Genomic DNA, 20,610 nt, shown 5'->3' on the forward strand with positions numbered 1-20,610 from the left:
TATTTTGTTTAATCAAACTATATAAAAAGTCTTTACCTTGGCCAATATTGTGTGTGTGTGTGTTTGTTATATACTAAGTATACAGGATTTTCTGTTTCCACAAAGAGTCTTTACAATCAGCACAAACAACACAAACAATATGCACTAAGAAATTGGCAAAAATTAGAAGAATGTCAGCTATTTCTCAGTTTTATTGGAAAAAATTTGACTGCTGTGAATGGCTCCTCTATACTAGTGAACAGGCGCTGTTACTAGTGGGTTGTCCCACTTGTTTCAAAAAAGCGAATGCAAATCTCTTTTATGAATCAAATTGAAGGATTTGGAAGGACGCACTCAAGTTATCCTGGAAGGTAGAGTTGCCGAGTAACTGGTGGACAAGATTTGATTTCTTCCAGTCATCAAGTGTTGAGTGAGAAGGGTGTATAGAGGTGGGTGGTGTTTGTCATTTACTGAAATAATTAATTGGCTGTTTACGGATCAAATCCATGCATGGAACCAGAGTAAGAAGAGGAGCAGAAGGTCTGACTTTTCTCCCCAACATTGGCAAACTCTTTTGATGAAAATGTTCCCATGTAATGAAGTCATTGAGGATATCAGATATACAGCACATTTCAGTCTTTCCTTCACAAGTAAATGTTTCACAGTAAACTGCTTTTTTTTTTATTGAGGCCTTCCCCACTGTAATTATCTGGTTTAGGCTTAAAAAGTGCCAGTGAATGGACCTGCCATAGAACTGGGTGGGTAGACTGAGGAGGGCCCATGACTCCTCCTCCAGCAGTTCAAACAAATGGATTGTTTATTCTCTCTCATCCATTTCAAGTCAAGTTTATTGTTATTTAACTATATACATGTATATAATATATATAATGTACAGTATATAGAAATGAGAACGTTTCTCTGAATAAAGGTGTTAAAGTACAATAGAACACAACACACAATAACTAATGAAGGTAAGGATACAATCTACAGATGAATCACATATAAATAATGCACTAAAGTGCATAAATTAAATACTGTAAGGTACGGACTAGATTAACCAGTGACACTTTGAATACGGTGCAGCAGGGAATTCAGAAGCCCAGTGGCTTGAGGGAAGAAATTATTCCCCATCCTGACCTGTCTTGTTTGTTTTTGTGCATCAGAATCTCCTGCCTGATGGTAGAAAGTCAAAGAGGATGCTCGATTGATGGCATTCTGCATACACAGCGTTCCTCATAAATGTCACCAGTGGATGGGTGATTTAAACTTACCATTGAGTGGAAGAAATAATTCTGAATGATTGGATCACTCTTACTCATTATATCCGTTTCTTAGAAATGATTGTCAAATTTTGCTGAGTTTGGGTCCTCAGTTGAGGAAATCTCCCAACTTTTGTTCATACTTGGAATGTCATTGCACCTTCCGTCCAACACCTTTTCTGACCACAACTTATCTGTCACCCAGTCAATGTCAAACTTTGCAATATACTGCAAACACATACACCCCGAAAATGAGTTTTAATGTATATATATACACACACACTATACAATAAACATTCAGTGTTTAACACGTCCTGCCCTCAGAAGCAGAACAGACTGCTCCACAGATGTTTCCACCACATAGTTCAGAGGATAGAAAGAGTTGAGAAATGTGAAATGAATTACTGACCACAATCCAGCAATGCCTGGAATGTTGACTGATCACACCCCAAAAGCAAAATAAAATCTTTTTGTGTGTACAATAATCACAAGCCATGCCCCATTACTCCTCAACACCACCCTATCATTTATTTTGGAGCACGGTTTACAATTCCAATTTTCTAAGCTTGTAGTTACAAAAAATAAACTATTACCCAAAGTATTTAATAATTTGGCAGGTATGAAAAGAGCAGAATTATTGTTCAAAAAAAAAACTTGGACTTTATACCTTGGATGAAATCTGGCTCCCTTTAATCTCGAGTTGAGCAATATCAAGGAGGAAAGTTCCTCAGATACCAGCCTATGCTACCAGCTGCCGAAGTTAAAATTGGCCGCAGAATCTGGGGCTAGGAAAATTAAATAAAATCTTTCTGCTTTTGCTTATGACATGATCCTGTGCTCATGAGTCATGTCGGCTGGAAATAAAGTCAGGCGCCATCATGCAACTTTGCTTTATTTGAAGAAGGGACATTGTGTTGCCCAATGTTCTGCTAATAACTTTACAGTGATACATTATCATTGACGGAATCGGCTGCTCCACAGTTCAATGCAACCTGCTGCCTGTTTTAGCAAGGAATAAGATTCCACAGCTGGTTGGAGTCTTGTGACAATTAGAGTTGAACAGAACAGAGATTGCAGTTTGAGCTTCCACCACTCAGAAGAACTTAATCACGATGGCTGGCAATCTGCTTTGACATAAAATTGAAACAATTACATTCCATAATGGCTTCTTTTCCCCTCCATGACTGCAGAATGAAAATCAACTCCTGTTCATGTTCTAATTTTGTTATTCAGCGATTCATACCATCAGAGTTCATCAACGTAGGATTGAATTGGTTGTAATAAAACCACAAGATGCACGAGCAGAATTAGGCCATTTGGTCCATCAAGTCTGCGCCACCATTTCATCATGGCTGATCCATTTACCCTTTCTCCTGATCACCTGCCTTCTCCCCATATCCCTTGATGCCCTTACTAACCTCTACCTTGAATATACTCAATGACTTGGCCTCCACAGCCACCTGTGGCAACAAATTCCACAGATTCACTACTCCCTAGCTGAAGAAATTCCTCCTCATCTCCATTCTAAAAGGTCGCCCCTCTATTCTGAGGCTGTGTCTTCTGGTACTAGACTCCCCCACCATAGAAAGCATCCTCCCTACATCCATTCTGTCGAGGCCTTTCAACATTCAATAGGTTTCAATGAGTTTGCCCCTCATTCTTAACTCCAGGAAGTAGAGACACAGAGCCATCAAAACGCTCATCATATAACAAGGCTTTCAATCCCGAAATAATTTTTGTGAACCTCCTTTGAATCCTGTCCAATGTCGGTACATCCTTTTCTAGATAAGCAGTATAAACAGCTCATAATACTCCAAGTGAAGCCTCTTACACACTTTGTGGTCAAATACCAGGGAAGCTGTCATCCATGTACCCAAATCCTTATGTGAAATTAGTGTCAACAAGAGGAAATGGCAAAAACTAGGAATTTTAAAGGAGCTGGGGTGCAGAATTTTGGATAATGGAAGTATCAACCGTTTTCATCAGGCTACATGGACCTCTTAATAAATCTAACACAAACTGTAGTAGTTGTTTAAGGCATATCTTACTTCTAGGTTGCTCTTTGAAAAGACTAAGAAATACCACAATCTTTTTTTTAAGTAGAAGCAGTGGAGTGTTCTGGCCATACTTGCACAGTGAAGTCCAGATTAGTAACTCTGTGAGGACACAACTGGATTGCTTATAGGAAGCAGATACAGGAACAATTTGCCACTTGACTCTTGGAGCACAATTTCCCCTGGTGCAGGAATTGGAAATTCCAAGCCCCTAAGAAGGTAATAATTCCTGCCCTGGACAAGAAAAAACTTGCAGGGCAGATGGCATACCAAATGTTTGGAGAGAAACTTTTGCAAAAGCAAGTTGGGAAAAGAACAGGGAACCGTTATGCCCAACTTCCTTATGTAATGCCATTTTTGTTCCTTAATATCGCACAGGTTCATGGGCCAGGCAATTTAATGCTGATTGTGGCACGCTAACCTACAAATCCTGATTTTTATTCAGTATCCGCAGGCATGCGAGTTGATAGTAATGTACAAATTAGGATTATATATAATTGGTGTTTTCCTTATCTCTAACCCAACAGTGTAGTGAAGTATGACTATCTTTGTCCAAGCCAGTTTTTTTTCCCCCCCACTCAAAAGAAAACAGGGGAATGGATAATTAAATGAACTGGAGGACAAGTGAACAGTTCCAATCAGAAAATCAGTGAACATCGTTCTGAGTCAACTGTTCTCCAGGCCATTGCCCTATCATAGGGTTCAGCAAGAGAGCAGAATAGATTTACACACATTCCTTAGGGTTTGGCAATAACCTATCCACAGCACAGTGTAGTCAACTTAGAGTAAACTGTTTTAAATTACTTTTTTTCTTTCTGTCTTCCTAAAAGAAGGCTTGACTTATGCTGGGATATGATCACACAGCCTTCAGCTATCGGCCAATGATATCTACTTATGCCTGATAAGAGCAAAGCAGCAGTTATGCATGGTCCCGTTCTCATTCCCTCTGTCTACAAACATGAACTTTCCCACAGAAATTTGTCTGTTAGATAATTTAGCAGCACAAAGGTTGGCGGATTTATTTTCTTTCCAACATTCTGACTCCAGAGCATTGCTATTTCTAACATTGTTATTGACGCCTAGATAAAGTCAGTTAATCAGCTTCAAGCTGAGGTCCTCCAGTCAGCATTGTGTAGAGATCGGGTGAGAAAGATTGGATGAACACTTTAAAAAAAATGATGGAATAGAAAAGAGCAACATGGTCTATCACTCTCAAATATTGGGAGCTCAAACGTGAGGTGAGTATGAGGTTGTATGTTACCTTTCCTTAAGGATCTGTTTAAGTTTGAATTTTGAATTCAATTTATGTGACAGCATCGTCTGAAGAAATGGAAGAAGAAGAATGCCTTTAACTCCTGGTGGAGTCATCGGGACGCCGTCATGGCAAGCTTTTTGCACTGATCTCTATGGTGATTGCTCATCATGTGGCGTTTCTGTAGCATTCTCCAGTTTTTCTTTGCGAGGTCGAGTTGCTAGCTTGACACTCAACCTAGCATGGATGGAAAGTGTGCAAGGGAGCCGGCTGGATTCGAACTCGGGACCATTTGCCCCGGAGTCCAGCGCTGATGGCACTACACCACCAGCCAGCATGAAGAAATGGACTGTTGAGTAAAAGAGCTAGACTTGAACAAAGTTCAAGGACAGCCTGAGCTCATGTGGTCAGTTTGTGGCTAGACCTCCAGTGCTAATAAGCCACAGTTTTCTCCAGATGAGCAAAATATTACCCTGGTGTGTTCATCACCAACTTACCATCCGTTCCATACCAGGTGTTCCGTCATATTTTACTTTGGATTTTGTTTGGTTCCATGCTTACCAACATAGAAAGAAAAATGACATGAGGAAGATTTTGAGTGGATGCTAAAAACAAAACTAGAGGGGTTGGAAGGGAATGAGGTACATTATGACTCGAGGACTAGTAGGTTACAATGGGACCTGTTGGAACCGAAAGTGCAAATGTCCCCCAAATGTGCAGTGATTAGAGAAAGCACCATCCTAGGGAAAGCAAACATCACGACACCTTAGCCTACCTTGCCCTCACTTAGGTAAAAAGATGATCTAAGATCTAGTAGTGCAGTGGTTAGCCTAACGCTTTACGGTACCAGCAAGCCAGGTCCAATTCCCATCTTTGCCTGTAAGGAGTTTGTAGGTTCTCCCCGTGACCGCGTGGGTTTCCTCCGAGTGCTCTGGTTTTCTCCCACAGTCCAAAGGCGTACAGGTTAGTAGGTTAATTGGTCATTGTAAGTAGTCCTGTGATTAGGCTAGGGTTGCTGGGCAGCATTCCTTGGAGGGCTAGAAGAGCCCGCACTGTGCTCTAGGTCAATAAACAAATAAATTGGTAAAACGTCTTGTTTATTTGATTTATAAATGAATTAAGTGCCTTTCTATATTCTATATATGGTTACTACTGTAATAAGGTGGTAAACATTTACCCAGCTTCTAGTACATATAAACACAGCTGCCCACCCTACATACAGTACATATGCCATATATATTAAGCACACAGAGCAGTTCTTCTGTTTTATTTTACAAATTTAGTTGATTCCTACAATGTCTAGACCTGCTGTTCTTCACCACCCTCCTGAGAGTCAACGTAATCCATTTACGCAGTTTCTAATCAGCTTTTACTTTAAAATTATTCCAACGAGAATCAATTAAAAATGCAGAATTTTCTTTTAGAAAGCTGATCACCTCACTTTCCCCTGATCCTTGTACCAGATGGTTTGGAACTGTAGCTGTAGCTGGATAAGAGCCTGAGTGCTATTTAAAACCAATTAGAATTCTGTCAATTTCCTTGCTATTTTCCCCTCTTCGTATTGCAGACAAAGTGCAAGGAAACTGCAGCCAACTTGTAAGTGAAGTGGATCGGAAATGGTTAGTGTAAATTGCAGCGTGCCAATGTAAAATGTGCGGGCAGAACATCCATGGCTCAGTGAAGTAAATGGTGAGGTCTGTCGCATGGGAATTTCTGTTTTTGTTCTAATCTGACTTCAGTTTAATAAAGAGAAGCCCTTTCCTCTTCAGCACAGGCAAGTGTAACTTACTAGAAATTCAATCACAAACAAGAGAAAATCTGCAATGTTGGAAATCCAAGCGACACACACAAAATGCTGGAGGAACTCAGCAGGCCAGGCAGCATCTATGGAAAAGAGTACAGTCATCGTTTTGGACTGAGACCCTTCAGCAGAATTTTCGTTTGTACTCAGTGTCTGAGGCTTCTTGCTTGATCAGCCAGCATTGACGGATTCCAGTTGCCCTGATACTGTTACTCCATGACGGCAATGTCCTGGTAAAACCTTTCACCATGCAGTCCTGCTGAAGGGTCTTGGCCCAAAATGTCAACTGTACTGTTTTCTGTAGATGCTGCCTGGCCTGCTAAGTTCCTCCAGCACTTTTTGTGTGTTACTAGAAATTCAGTTGTTTTTCAAAAATACTATATATTTAGGAGTGAAAAGTGATAAAGCATCATTTATTTGTTGTCTTGCATCCCTCTAGAAATCAGTAGACTACACTTTTTTTTCTGAAAGTGTTGCTTCCTCAAAATGATTTTTTGTGTATGATAAACCACTTAAAGCTGACCTTCACCAGGCTCATGACTGACAGCATCAAGATTTGCAGGGAGGAACTCTAAATGGGAATGCAGAAAATAAATCTTTAGTTGCATGTTGCACTTCATGGTTTTGAATGCTTGAAACATGTTGTCAACCAGTTGTAGTTTGGTGATCTGTAGTTGCCAAGAAAATTTTCAACAACATCCTTGAATACTTTCCATGTGATTTTCTCTGGTCCCACTAGAAGTTCTTCGGCTTGCCTGCCGTTGATTACCTGTTTGTGGGCTAACAAAAAGGCCTTCCTTAATTTTGTCATCGGTTATTCTTGGAAACATTTGTGTCAAATCTTGATATCCTTCATGGAAATTTTTGTGCCTGGTAACAGCAGATTCCATCCTTGCAGTCTTGAATGCAGTAATTCTTCTGCCTTTGAAAAACTCAATTCTCTCTCTAGGTCATTTAACTCAGATTGAATTATCAGATGAGGCTCACTCGACATAAAAGATTCAAAATCTGTATCAGTATCATTCTGCATTCCTGGCTCGTGCATTATGGCATCTTCATCTGCCTTGCCTAAGCATGCCCAGGCATGCCTGGACAAGAAAGAAAACTTTTCAGCTTACATTGTGGGCAGCATTTTAATTGTCTTGAATTATGAGTTGACATAAACAAGTATAAGCATTTTTTAAAATGGTGTATGATAGGAAAATTTTGTGGTGATTTTCACAATCAGTAGGTATTCAGGAAACAAAATCTTTCTTATCCAGTGAAATCAGCGAGGTGTATCCTGGCATGAGTCATCTCTGTGTCTTTGACGATATTTGCAGAATTGCCTGAGAAATAAATAACTACTTGTAGGCATTCTGGGGTCAACATATTTTCAGAGGTGGACAAGGGCTCCAGAAAGTTAAGTTCCTTATTTAACTTTTTTATCTGGTCTCCACAATAGTATCTCGTCTCCCACCAGCACATCATGTCTTTCATGATTAACCATACCCTCTCGCCTCTGAGGGTGAAGGCCCAAACCTCAACCATTTTATCCCTGGATCCCTTGGATCGTCCGATGGCATGGTTCTTGATGTTCAATCCTGTACCCATCCCATTGACCTGAACACTACAGCAATTCTTGGCTCTTTCTGTGTTCCAGTGTGGCCCACCTCCCCAGCACTTGAAGATGTTGCCTTCATCCACAACCTTAGCATGAGCTCTTTATTCCATTTATCTATATGTCACCTTTGATCACCACTAAGATTCATCGCTCCTTACTATACCCTTATCCCAATTTCAGTGTACCTGGTTGGGTAAATGATGTCCAAATCCTCCCCACCTCCCGATGTGCTTAAACCTGGTTTAAACAAGGCCTCTGTGATATTTTTCAAACACTAAAATTTGATTAGGCCTTGGGCGCAATTGAAATTGGCAATGGGGAAACCGTAGCAACACACTCAAAATGGTGGAGGAATCCAGCAGGTCAGGCAGCATCTATGGAAATGAGTAAACAGTCCGAGGTTTTGGACCGAGACCCTTCTTCAGAACGTCACTGTCTCCTGGGTGTTTTTTTCCTGCATTGGTGAGTTGGTCTGAGCTTAACTTGGTTGAAGAGCCATTAAGTTTATACCATGGAAGGAGCCTATAAAATGTTTGCCACCTGTGTATGATAATTTCTTAAATAAAAAAATGCTAAGCTCAAACCCCATGTGTTCTACTTTGCTTAGGAGGTATTATTCTCACCTCTGATTTATAAAACATAGCAAAATGCAACTCTCAAACTGGCCCCTTGATCTATGATGTTTGTGCTGCTCATGATACCAAATTAAACTAATCCCATCTACCTGCAAATGATCCATTCAGTTGTTCAGATACCTGTCCAAATGTCCTTTAAACATCACATATCTGCTTCTACCAGTTCTGCCGGCAGCACGTTCAAGTCATCTTCCACCCTCAATACAGCAAAAGTAGCCAAACCTCACACTGCTGTAACGTGACATGCTGACATTTATACTGAGTGCCCTAACTGATGAAACCAAGCACCTTATTTATTCGTGTTGCCACTTTCAGGGACCAATGGACTTGCTCCCCAAGATCCCCCTATACATCAATGCCCCTAAGTGCCCTGATATTTCCCCTTAAATTTGGACCTGCCGAATTTGCAACAGCTCACACTCGTTTAGATAAAAACTTATGTGCCATTTCTCCACCCATATCTCCAAATCATCTGTATCTTGCCGTATCCTTTTTTTACTCAGGATATCCTTTGATTCAGGAGATTGTTTGCTGAAGGCACAACAATAGCACAATAATAATTGGGGGTTGTACAACTGTGCTACAGCTGAATTATTAGCTTAAGACTTCTAGGTAGACATTAGCAGACTCTTTGAAAAGTGAGTTTTAGTGCCCTGAAACATTTCCCTCTCTCCTGTAACATTAAAACAGAGATTGATTTTTCTTTTAATCATATTGCTGCCTATGGGATATCCTGGCAACGTGCCTCTTGACTTGGTTACAGTGCCAGAGTAGCTCAGTATTTGCACGCAGTAATGACTGCTCTCCAAATGATGATTGTATTTCAGAAATAATTAATTGGCTATAAAGTATTTTGGGGTGCCTTGAGAATAGAACTGCTATTATATAAATGAATTTTCTTCCTTGAACTCTACTGCCCTGCCTTTCGTTTGACCAATGGAATACATAATTTTATCTATTCAGTGCCAAAATTAAGCTGCTACAATGTGTTAACTGTGAAATATTACCATGTCTGGACACCTCAACAAACCACTCCCAAAGCCTATGTTCAGATCTGAAACTTGGACAGTCCTATCAAATGTCACCAGGACGCAGGTTAGTCTGAGGAGGAACCATTCACACTGCACCATTGGTGTGTGTACAAAAAAACATTAAGACAGCAGCTAAAATGGGTGCATTTAGGGTTCTGCTTCCAGTCTTCCAAATTGTATTCAATACTCTTGATGCTCAAAATTGGGTTCTCCTGCAATTGATGTTACTGAGGCAAATTGTTACCTCCTCTAGAAGCTTGAAGATAACTGCCTAGAATGGCTGTTGCTTTACACTCTTTTTTAAGCAGTTGAGAATGACTTTCTTTCCTAATGAGATACATTAAAGCAATTTTGAATCGTTTTGCCTCAGACCAGAAATTCAACTGGCCATTCTTGTGCCCCTGACTATTTTCCATGTTGAGCGACACAGTACGACATCACTCCTTTTCCAGCATTGCAGAGGAATGTTGACCATGGTGCCAGGTGAACAGCAGTTAGACGTTGAAAACGACATAGTTGTCAAAACACTCATCTGTGTTGCCTCGCACGTTATTCCTCTTGCTTTATGACTCCCTTTCTCACCCCCAATCTAGCAGCTGCCCGAGGCCCAGGGCTCAATCTGATCCATGATCTCCAACCTGCTGGTCGACAATTTCCAAGCTTCAGTTCACCGTCACACTAATCAACAGGCCCTGACAGGCAGCATCCAAACTGCCAGGCCGTTGTCCGCATCTCATGTCTTTCAAATTACAGGGCTCCAATGTACTGCTACCTGATTGGGTACGTGGCTGCCAAATTCCCAAAGCCATCCTCCAAAAGTTTACCAGGCAGGAAATTTTACTGTTGTAACTGCTCAGGGTCCTGTTAGTTTGCCCAAAGTCCTAAGGATTCCAGCATTGAGCCACTTAGGGAAGGTTTTCTAGAATTTCTAGGCAAATCTCTTCAAACTATTGTTTGAATGGAAATGAAGTCCCTTGGTATATATGATTTTGCCAATTTTTGTTTAATTTCAGTACTTCGTTCAAGCTCATGTCTAGAAGGATAGTGTTGCTTTGGTACCCAATGGCAGGTGGACGGACAGCTCAGCAACTGATTCAGTGGCAATTTGGACTTGATTTTATCTACTGTGAGCTTTCTTTCTATCCATTGATTAACAGATTGCATCTGTGGATTCCATGTTTGATACGGTTTTGAAATCTATTTGCTGTTGTGTTTCTGATATTTAGTGCAAGCTCCGTTTTGGCCTCAATGTTGCAGTCTGCATATGTTTTCCAAGAGCAGATAAAAATTAATTTCAGCCATGTGGTTAAAGAACTTTCTGTTGAGTCCACCTCCCCATGATGTCACTATTCTTGCTTTGTTATATTGAAGTGAGCTGTGAATATTCTGGGTTTCATAAATCTCAAATATCAAACTCACATTGAAGAAGATTATTTAAATTAAATACATATTTGAGGCATTAAATAATTGAATTTGAAGTGGAGCATTAGAAATATTTTCCATTTTTTTCTGGTGGAAATCTTACAAAGAGTTCAGATTTGAAAAATTGTTTCAGGCTTATCCAAAACTCGAGCTTCACTGACAGTCACTGGTTCTCCTGTCCATTGTATTCAAAATTGTTGGCCATTGTCTTTTTGAAGCATCATCCTTACTGTCGTCTTAACTTTCAATTACCACTATATCTGTTTGTCAATAAATTTCTGAGACCTTTTCTGTAGAACTTGTCCACATCCATTTGTTTCTCTCCAAATTTATTTTTAAAGCATCTTCTTGCACTATGTTCCAGCAGCCTCTGGGTCACCTCTGCTGACTCATTCCAGTGCTCTTGTTCTTCACTTTCTGGGCCAGTTTCTACATTAAAGACACCATTAAAATGCACAGTTTTTCTAATCAGTTACAATTTAGGACAAGGAGGGTGATGACAAATAAAGACAATCTCGTTGCTTATATCTGTTAATACTCTGAAACAACAAAGCAAAGAGTGGGCAAAGAAGACACTGAATTGCCATCAGTGCTGTTGACTCTATGATAATTGATTATGTAAATATTGGGACTGCAGTGGAGAGGAAGTCATGGAAAAAATTAGTACAGGATTTGGTAGCTTTTATCTTTTTCGTTAGCTAAAGGCTGATTTATACTTGTGCGTCGCATCGACACCGTAGGTAACGCGTACCCTACGCAGTACCTATGCCATACCCTACACTGTAGGGTGACGTGCACCTCTCCAGAAAAGTTACTCAAGCGTTACGGTGATACACACCACAACAACTGTGATTGGTCCGCTTGGTAGCATCGCATTTCCTCCGACGCATTTCCGGTTGCTTCTTCTCCGCCATGTCTGTAGGCTGTGCGTACACCGATGCGAAATAGATGAACCAGATCATCAAATCTACCTGCCGACATGCGAAAATGTTTGAAATGCATTTCCTTGTCCATGTCTCTCACGAAGAAACTCAACACAGTGGCATAGAAACCCCACCGCCAACTAGTGTTTTGGCGCACACCAACACTTGCTCGCTATGGCGTAGAGCGATGCAGAAGTATAAATCAGCCTTAAGAGTTCAGTCCTTATTTTTTTTTTGATGTACAGTAAGTGGGCAGAGATGAACAGTACTCTGCAGTTGTTGGCACATATATACACAACAATACATTACGTAGGCCAAACATCCAAATGAGCTGGTAACAGCACTCATTCAACTGTTTTTGCTAATCCTATCACAGGCATTCCCTTTGGTCAACGTGTGCTTTCCCCATCTTCTCTCCGACTTCCAGCTCTCTTTTTTCCTAATTCTGTTAAAGGACTGCATGCAGAACTAAAATGTTTCCTGTACCTCTTTCCACAGATACTCCCTGAGTTGAGTTTACCTAGCACTTTCCTTGTACATTTAATATTCCTACCATCTGCAAGGTTTTAAAAAGAATATCATTCACCATTGAGGTGCTGGGTTAGAAGGGTTAAAGTGAAGTTCAATTTCTGTACACTAGGGTTATATTTCCTTGACTGCAGAAGATTAAAGGGTTATCTAATTGAGATGATTAAGATGATGAAAGGATATAATAGGCTAGATAAAGAGAAACTATTTCCTCAGCTGGGAGAAGCCAGAACTAAGGGGAGTAACCTTAAAATTGGAGCTTGCCTATTTTGGACGATGTTTTAAAAAAAACCCTGCTGTGACTGAGCTTCAAATAAAAATTTAAAACTGGGATTGAAAGATTTTTGTTGGCTAAAGTATTAATGGATTTGGAATCAAGATGGACAAACGGGTTTTTGATACTGAACAGCTGTAATGGACTGGAATATTGGACTGGGGCCGAGCTGCTGAGAAGACTACTGATAGTCCAATATATAAACATGAGAAATTCTGCAGATACTGGAAATCCAAAGTAACGTACACAAAATGCTGAGGGAACTCAACAGGTCAGGCAGCATCCATGGAAATGAATATATAGTCGACATTCTGGGCCGAGACCCTTCTTTAGGACTGAGAAGGAAGGGGGATGATGCCAGAATAAAGTGGTGGAAGAGGGGAAAGAGGCTAGCTGGCAGGTGAAGCTAAGTGGGTGGGAAAGCTCAAGGGCTGGAGAAGAAGGAATCTGATAGGAGAAGAGAGTGGACCATAGGAGAAAGGGACCTGGGGGAAGTAATGGACAGGTAGGAGGTGGTAAAAGGTCAGAGTGAGGGAGAGAGGAAGGGGGGGGCACGATTGTTTATCGGATGGAGAACTTGTTATTCATGTCATTGGGTTGGAGACTACCCAGACAGAATATAAGGTGTTGCTCCACCCTGAAGGTAGCTTCATCTTGGTTCAAGAGGAGGCCATGGACTGACATGTTGGAATGGGAATCAGAATTACAATGTCTGGCCTGCTTGTGGCTGATAGTGCGGAGGTGCTCGATGAAGCAACCCCCCCAATTTACAGTGGTTCTCACCAATGTAGAGGAGGCTGCATTGGGAGCTCTGGGCACAATGGACGACCCCAGCAGATTCACAGGTGAAATATTGCCTCACCTGGAAGGACTGTTGGGGGCCCCGAATGGAAGTGAGGGAGGAGGTGTATGGGCAGGTTTAACCCTCCGCTATTGGTGCTGCCCACACCTGCATCTTCTCCATTTCCCATACATTTGCGCTCACCCCATCTTCCCACTGCCTTAACAGTGATAGAGTTCTTCTTGTCCTTGCTTACCAACCTCTGCATCTAACAACCCTCCCCAACTTCTGCCATCTCCAAAGGGGTCCAACCACAAAACATATCTTTACCTCCCACCAGCCTCTGCTTTCCACAGGGAGCGCTCCCTCCACGATCCATTTGTCCATTTGTCCCAACCCAGTAATCTCCCTCCTGGTACGCTTCCCAGCAAGAGGCCTAAGTGCTAGTCCTCCCCATACACCTCCTCCCTCACCTCCATTCAGGGCCCCAAACAGTCCTTCACCTGCTGGGGTCGTCTGTTGTATCTGGCGCTCCCAATGAGGCCTCATCTGCATCAGGAGACCCTTCGTAAATTGAGGGACTGCTTCCTTGAGCACCTCTACTCCGCCTGCCACAAGCAGGACTTCTTTTTAATTCCAGTTCCCATACCCATTCTGATGTGTTGGTCCACGTGCCAAGATGAAAGCACCCCCAGGGTGGAGGAGCAATGCCTTATATTCATCTGGGTAACCTCCAGGCTGATGGCACGAATATCGATTTCTCCTTCTGGTGAACACATTCCTCACACCCTTCCTCTGTTCCCCACTCTGAATTTTACCTCTTCTCTCCTATTAGTTACCCCCCTGGGTCCTCTCCTCCTTCCCTTTCTCCTATGGCCCATTCTCCTCTTTTATCAGATTCCTTCTTTTCCAGCCCTTAACCTTTCTCACCTACCCGGCTTCACCCATCACCACTCTTTCCACTTCCCCTTGCCTTTTTATTCTGGCATCTTCCCCTTTCCCTCTCAGTCCTGAAGAAGGGTCTCGGCCTGAAACGGTGACTGTTTATTCATTTCCATAGACGTTGCCAAACCTGCTGAGTTCCTCCAGCATTTTGTCTTTGATACTCCAATAAGTTGCTTGCAGAATTCCCACCCAATGATTTCCAGTGCCTCCTACGCTGCCCTCCCATGAAACAGGTTCCTCAATGAACAGGACAGATGAAAATCCTGCTTTCTGAATTCAGAACCAACCCTCAGGTGACCTGCCTCTTTTTTGATTTTGGATAAGCCCACATCAAGTATGTGGGAACTGGTAAAGACCAAGCTTATCAGAATTCCAGGCGGGCACGTTCCTTTCATTGATCTTCTCCAATTCAAGATTTGGTTAACTGATTGAATGATTTGAACAATTATGACAATATTTGGCATCATGTAATGATAAAGAGTTTGGGAGTTTGTATGTAATTATGATCAGTTTGTCATTATACTATGAAAACTGATTGAGACAAGCATTAGCTGAAAGCAATTCATAGAAAAGTCTTTGTGTTTTCAGTTCTAATTGTTGACTTCTGATGGTGCATCATTGTAGACAACTTCTGTGATCCTATGTTTTCACCAACCCATATCCCCATGCTACACACTGAATAAGCTGTAGAAATCATAGCACCTTATATGATGACTAGCTTGCATTGACAGATCTTCCTATGGAATCAGTGCCTTTGGAAATGGAAGTAATCAATGTGTAATAGGGGTGTATTAATGGAATTCCTTCCTCAGATATTCTTTACTTGAGGTGCTTTCTAATCTTCTTCCTTTGAACATCTCTTGAGAATGCCACAACTGATTCCAGGACAACTTGCCGTGTAAGTTTCCTGTTCCACAAGTAATCAGCTATGTTGCCATTGTCACAGCTGATGCAGATGCTGAAAATCTGAAATTAAAATAATGATGCTGCTGATTTTCCCATCTTCTTGATCTTCTTGGTCAGTTAGCTTTCAAAGTTCAAAGTAAATTTTATTACCAAAGTACATGTATATCACCATTATCAACCCTGACATCCATTTTCTTGTGAGGATACTCAACAAATCTATAGAATAGTAACTATAACAGGATCTATGAAAGACCACCCATCTAGGGCATTCAACTAAAGTGCAAAAGGCAACAAACTGTGCAAATGCAAATATAAATAAATAGCAATAAATAAGGACATGAGATGAAGAGTCCTTGAAAGTGAGTCCACTGGTTGTAGGAACATTTCAATGATGGGGCAACTGAAGCTGAGTGAAGTTATCCCCTCTGGTTCAAGAACCTGATGGTTGAAGGGTAGTAACATTAATAATGTGAATTGCAGCCTTGGAGGTTTGTGATGAGAATCTTGCAAGGTTGACTGTGGGAGAAGTAACATTGCTGTGTTCACATTCAGTGTCTATGTCACTGATAGAATGTTTGTTCATTTTTATCTTTCTTTCCTTTAACATTGAGCAGCTTCTGGGCCAGGTGTTCCCAACTTTTTTATGCCATAGACCGATACCAGTAACTAAGGGATCCATGGACCCCAGTTTGGGAACTCCTGTTCTAGGCCAATTTAGAGGACAGTCAAGTATCAAATTCCTGTGGTTTTGGAGTTGCATATGAGCCTGAAGCGGTAAAGTTGTCACATTTCTTTCTTGAAAGATACAATATTTTATAACAAAATATTCTTGATTATCATTACCAAGACTAGATTTTTTTCTAATTTTCAAATTTTTAGTTGAATTTAAATTTTAATGCTTCTATGGTGCATTTTGAACTAACACTACTTGATTGGTAAATAGGTAAATTGGTTTATTATTGTCGTGTGTACTGAGGTACAGGGAAAAACTTGTCCGTACAGATCACTTCATTACAACAATGCATTGAGGCAGTACAAGGTATAAACAATAATGGAGTGCAACATAAAGCATTACAATACAGAGAAGAACAGAGTAGGTAGACAGTAAGGTTCAAGGTCACAAAAATTGATTGTGAGGTCTTATCGTACTAGGCTGCCATTAACAGTCTTCTGATAGCTGTCCCTGAGCCTGGTAGTAAGTGCTTTCACACTTTTGTATATTCTCCCCAATGAGAGGAGAGAGAAAAGAGAATATCTTGGGTGGAAAGGATCTCTGATTATGCTGGCTGTTTTACCAAGGAAGCAAGAGGACGTGACGGGATTAATGGAGGGGAGACTAGTCTCCATGGTGTGCGTGGCTGTGTCCAGAACACTTGTGATCGTGGGTAGAGCAGTTACCATACCTAGCCATGATGCATCTGGATAGCAGGCTTTCTATTGTGCGTCGATTAATGATGTGACCAAGTGGTCATGCCAAATGTCTTCAGCTTCCTAAGGAAGTAGAGGCACTGCTCAGCTTTCTTGGACATGCTGTCAAGCTGGTTAGACCAGGGCTGGTTATTGGTGATGTTCACTCCTGGGAACTTGAAACTCTCAACCCTCTCGACCTCAGCACCATTGATGACTATCCATTATATTTCCACCACTCCTTTTTGAGTGTTTTGGCAAAAAGAAGAATAAATTGCCTCAGGGAAAAAAACCCTCACAGCAGCTGGGTCTTCACCACCACTGGATTGGAATCCACGTAAAATAACCCCACTTCATCCTTTTACCAACTTCTACCCCACTGTACTTTCCTCCTCCATCGCCTTTTCTCCCCCCCCACCTCCACTGTCATGTTCCTCACAAATCTCTCCCATCATTGGACCCTTCTAACCCATGGTTCAAAGTACGTTTATTATCAAAATATGTATGCAGTATGCAACCCCGATATTCGTCTTCCTCACAGAGAGTCGTGAAGCAAAGAAAACCATGGAACCTGTTCAAAGAAAAACATCAACCATCCCCCTTACATGCACAAAGAAAACCAGATTGCGCAAACGGCAACAAAAAGAGCGAGCGGCAAGCACAGAATATAAAACACAAAATTGAAAGAGTACGTCCCATTTCAGTTCAGCTCAGTGTTCGTTATCTGTGATACCCCGATTCAAAGTCCAAAATAGCAGCAAAGCAAAAAGCAGCGGCCAGAAACCAGAAACGCATCATGCAGGGTTCAGTCCACAAGCTGCATCAATTAAACCTTGTCCAAGACCCAGAACTCTGGCACCATCCTTCAACAGGATCAAAGGAGAGAGAGATCATTTGAACACAGGGACCTTCCTCTGGGAGCAGTGAGCGAGAGGGAAAGACGGTTCATCACACGCAAACACCCTCCTCCTCCTCCGACAGCAACGAGTGAGAGGCTGGTAAACGGCCCTGAACACCTACTGGCCTCAATGATTCCAATCTTCCTCAGCACTTTAATTAGCCTTGTGACTGCACTCCCCGTTCCGCAGATCATCAGGCCCCAGATTCAATTTGATCAATGACTGTTCACCCCCATTGCACCCTCTCACCCCTCCAGAGATCCGAAGCCTTCAATAGGCCTGCCCATCCTAGCACTAATCAGTCCTGGCTGTTTACCCTCTCCACTCCCTCAATCCAAATGAATTGATTGGTACTAATCTCCTTTCCTTTATTCCCCTGACAGCACCACATGCTTTGACTGGACCCACAGGTTGTCTCCAAACCCCTGAACATGGTCCTGACGATGTGCAACTCCAGTTCAGGTGCCTACGGCTTCTGGTTCAGTGTTGAGACCTCCTTAATGGAAATGATCAGTTGCATTCTGCAACACAAGTTTGGATACGCTAGACATTCTAAGCAACTTTTCAATTTCTTCCCCTATATTGTTAGCATAGCTGGCATCATCTTGGGTACGTGTGCCGCGTTTGCTGGACATATCTGTGCAGAACCATCCCATTCATTCCGTCACATCATTCTTTTGACATTCCTCTGAATGCAGTTTGCAATGGGTGGGTGGAGATTGTTCATTTGGGACACAAAGGAGTTGTGAACTGCAAAAGAGATGTTCAAGCAATTTTGACAAACTTTTTTTGTGACTCTGTGTTTGTACAGATTAACTCCCTCTTCCTTTATGGCCTTTATAAAATGTCATAGCACTTTCAATATTCATAGATAAATCCAGTAGTATTTGTAGGCAGCCTTATTGCCTGTGTTCCTCCGAATGTTTTTAGGATTTTCCATTGAAGGTACTGTCAGAGTGAGATAAATAGTAGCTTCCTCATCTATGAGTCAGAAGGTTACCAGTTTAAGCTTTATTGTGGGGTTAAACAAAACATGTGTTGGGATTGTCATATAATTAGTGGGATTTTTTTCGTTTGTTTTTTTTTCTGTGGTTGACCCTCCCTGCACTGAGGTCATCTGTTTTTCCCAAAATTATGTTTTCTTTGAGTTTTTCTAAAATCTGATCTATCCAATCAAATTAATCTTCTCTGCGACCTTGTCTTCAAATACTTACGTGCTCATTATCTGGGAAATATATTGGAACACCCTGAGCATCCAACAGCTCAGCATAAAAATTAAAATGCTTTCAATCCTGCCCTTGAAATTCCATTGCAGTTTACACACCATCAGTTTACATACCTAGAGTTATTTCTCCAATTTGCCATTTTTGACCCTTTCCGTCTTGTTGAATGGTCCAAAAAAAGCAAAATAAATCTTGAGATCTCCTTTGGAAAATAAATCAAGTTTGCTACGCTCTGTTAAGTAGGCTACTCCTTGAGTTGTTGGCTCAATGAAATGCCTTATCCTGAAAGGGAGCTGGCCAAAAATAAACAGATTGTTAATTGCTGTCTTGGGGTGTCAGAGGTGAAGGTAAAGGATTGAAGGAGTTCGTTTTCGTCTTTCTGACCAGTCTGTGAATTGGGACAAACCCGCATAAACTTGCTTCCTACCTGTTTATCTCCTTTCATCAAGCGCCCTCTGTATTCTCAATTAATGGTGCTCACTTACCATATATACAGTACATTGGAATTCTGTCTTTACAATTCCTCTTCAGTTTTCTTCCTTGCATTCCTGCTTAATGTCCAATATCCATATTTTTCCTCTCTTTGATCATATTATCACTACCTCAGTGTTTATTAATTTTTCTAATCCAAATTTCCCTAGGCCAGCTTCCAATTTGCTTGAAGCACTCAGATCAGGGTGGATTGGAATCTGTGCCAGAAGAGAATATACGTGGGTTGTAGAGTAGCGTTCATGCATCTATGAGCTCAAGATTGGGAAAGAATGCCTGTTGTGAATGGAAAGACATTAACTGGGGTGGGTGGTGTTCATTATAGTGTAGAGGTGTACATGGGCAGTGGAGGGAAATGGGTGGAGCTAAGTGAACTAAAAAAAGTTAAAATGATAGTCTGAATGACAATATCTCACTCCCCATTCTTTGCTTACTGCTAAAATAATTTAAAATTCTTTACTGTTTTGTTAGCATGCATATTACATAATATAATTCAGAAAGAGAGAAGGGTTTTTTTTTTAAGTTCCTTGTATGACCTGGGAATTTTTCCTTGAGCATTTCAAAATGGGGAAATTTTCCCTTGGTTTTTCCATTTATATTTTGGGCAGTGAAGCTAAGCAGAAGTCATCTGAATGCTGGCACTTGTAACTGAATTTAGCTGCATAAACTTAGTTTCACAAGCCTTCCCTCTCACTGTGTTAATTTCTCCCACCAGCTGCTCATTGAGGAAGTTGTAATCATCTGATGAACATGAAACAGAAACATATAGCAGTGGTAGTCAGAATGGCCCGGGGGGGGGGGGGGGGGGGGGAAGATCTTAAATATCCAAATGCATCAGTTTGTTCTCTTTAGAGCTTTACTGCAGTGGAGAGAAACAGTATTAGCAATTGGAGTTTTGGGAAGATCTCAGAAGAATGAAACATTCAGGGATAAAGAATGTATATATACGTTTCTGTAAAGGTATTTAAAAGTTGATATTTTTTATTTAACAAATTGGGCAGCAGTCCAAGAGGGTGTACGGAAGGCAAAAGCAATGTTTGTATTCATTTCGAGCGGACTAGATTACAAAAGGAAGGATATAATGCTGAGGCATTGGTCTGAATGCACTTGGAGAATGCTGAGTTGTTTGGGGCCCCTATCTAAGAAATGACGTGTTGACATTAGAGAGGGTCCAGAGGAGGGTCACGGGAATGATTCCA

General features: G+C 41.3%; 1 protein-coding gene across 2 annotated transcripts in view; it reads left to right on the top strand.

Annotated features, from left to right (window-relative positions):
• The window catches only part of srgap2 (SLIT-ROBO Rho GTPase activating protein 2), a 189,883-nt gene that overhangs the window by 77,705 nt on the left and 91,568 nt on the right, over positions 1-20,610 (top strand). Inside the window, exon 1 of one of the 2 annotated variants that reach the window (XM_073030535.1) lies at positions 20,279-20,371. The exons of the other annotated variant lie outside the window; for it this stretch is intronic. Coding sequence (XP_072886636.1) covers positions 20,326-20,371 — 46 coding nt within the window. The 5' untranslated portion in view covers positions 20,279-20,325. Of the gene's footprint in view, positions 1-20,278; positions 20,372-20,610 lie in introns of those variants that run through there. 2 annotated transcript variants of the gene reach the window in all.

Source organism: Hemitrygon akajei, chromosome 27 (genome assembly GCF_048418815.1).
Source record: "Hemitrygon akajei chromosome 27, sHemAka1.3, whole genome shotgun sequence".
NCBI classification, from domain to species: Eukaryota; Metazoa; Chordata; class Chondrichthyes; order Myliobatiformes; family Dasyatidae; genus Hemitrygon; species Hemitrygon akajei.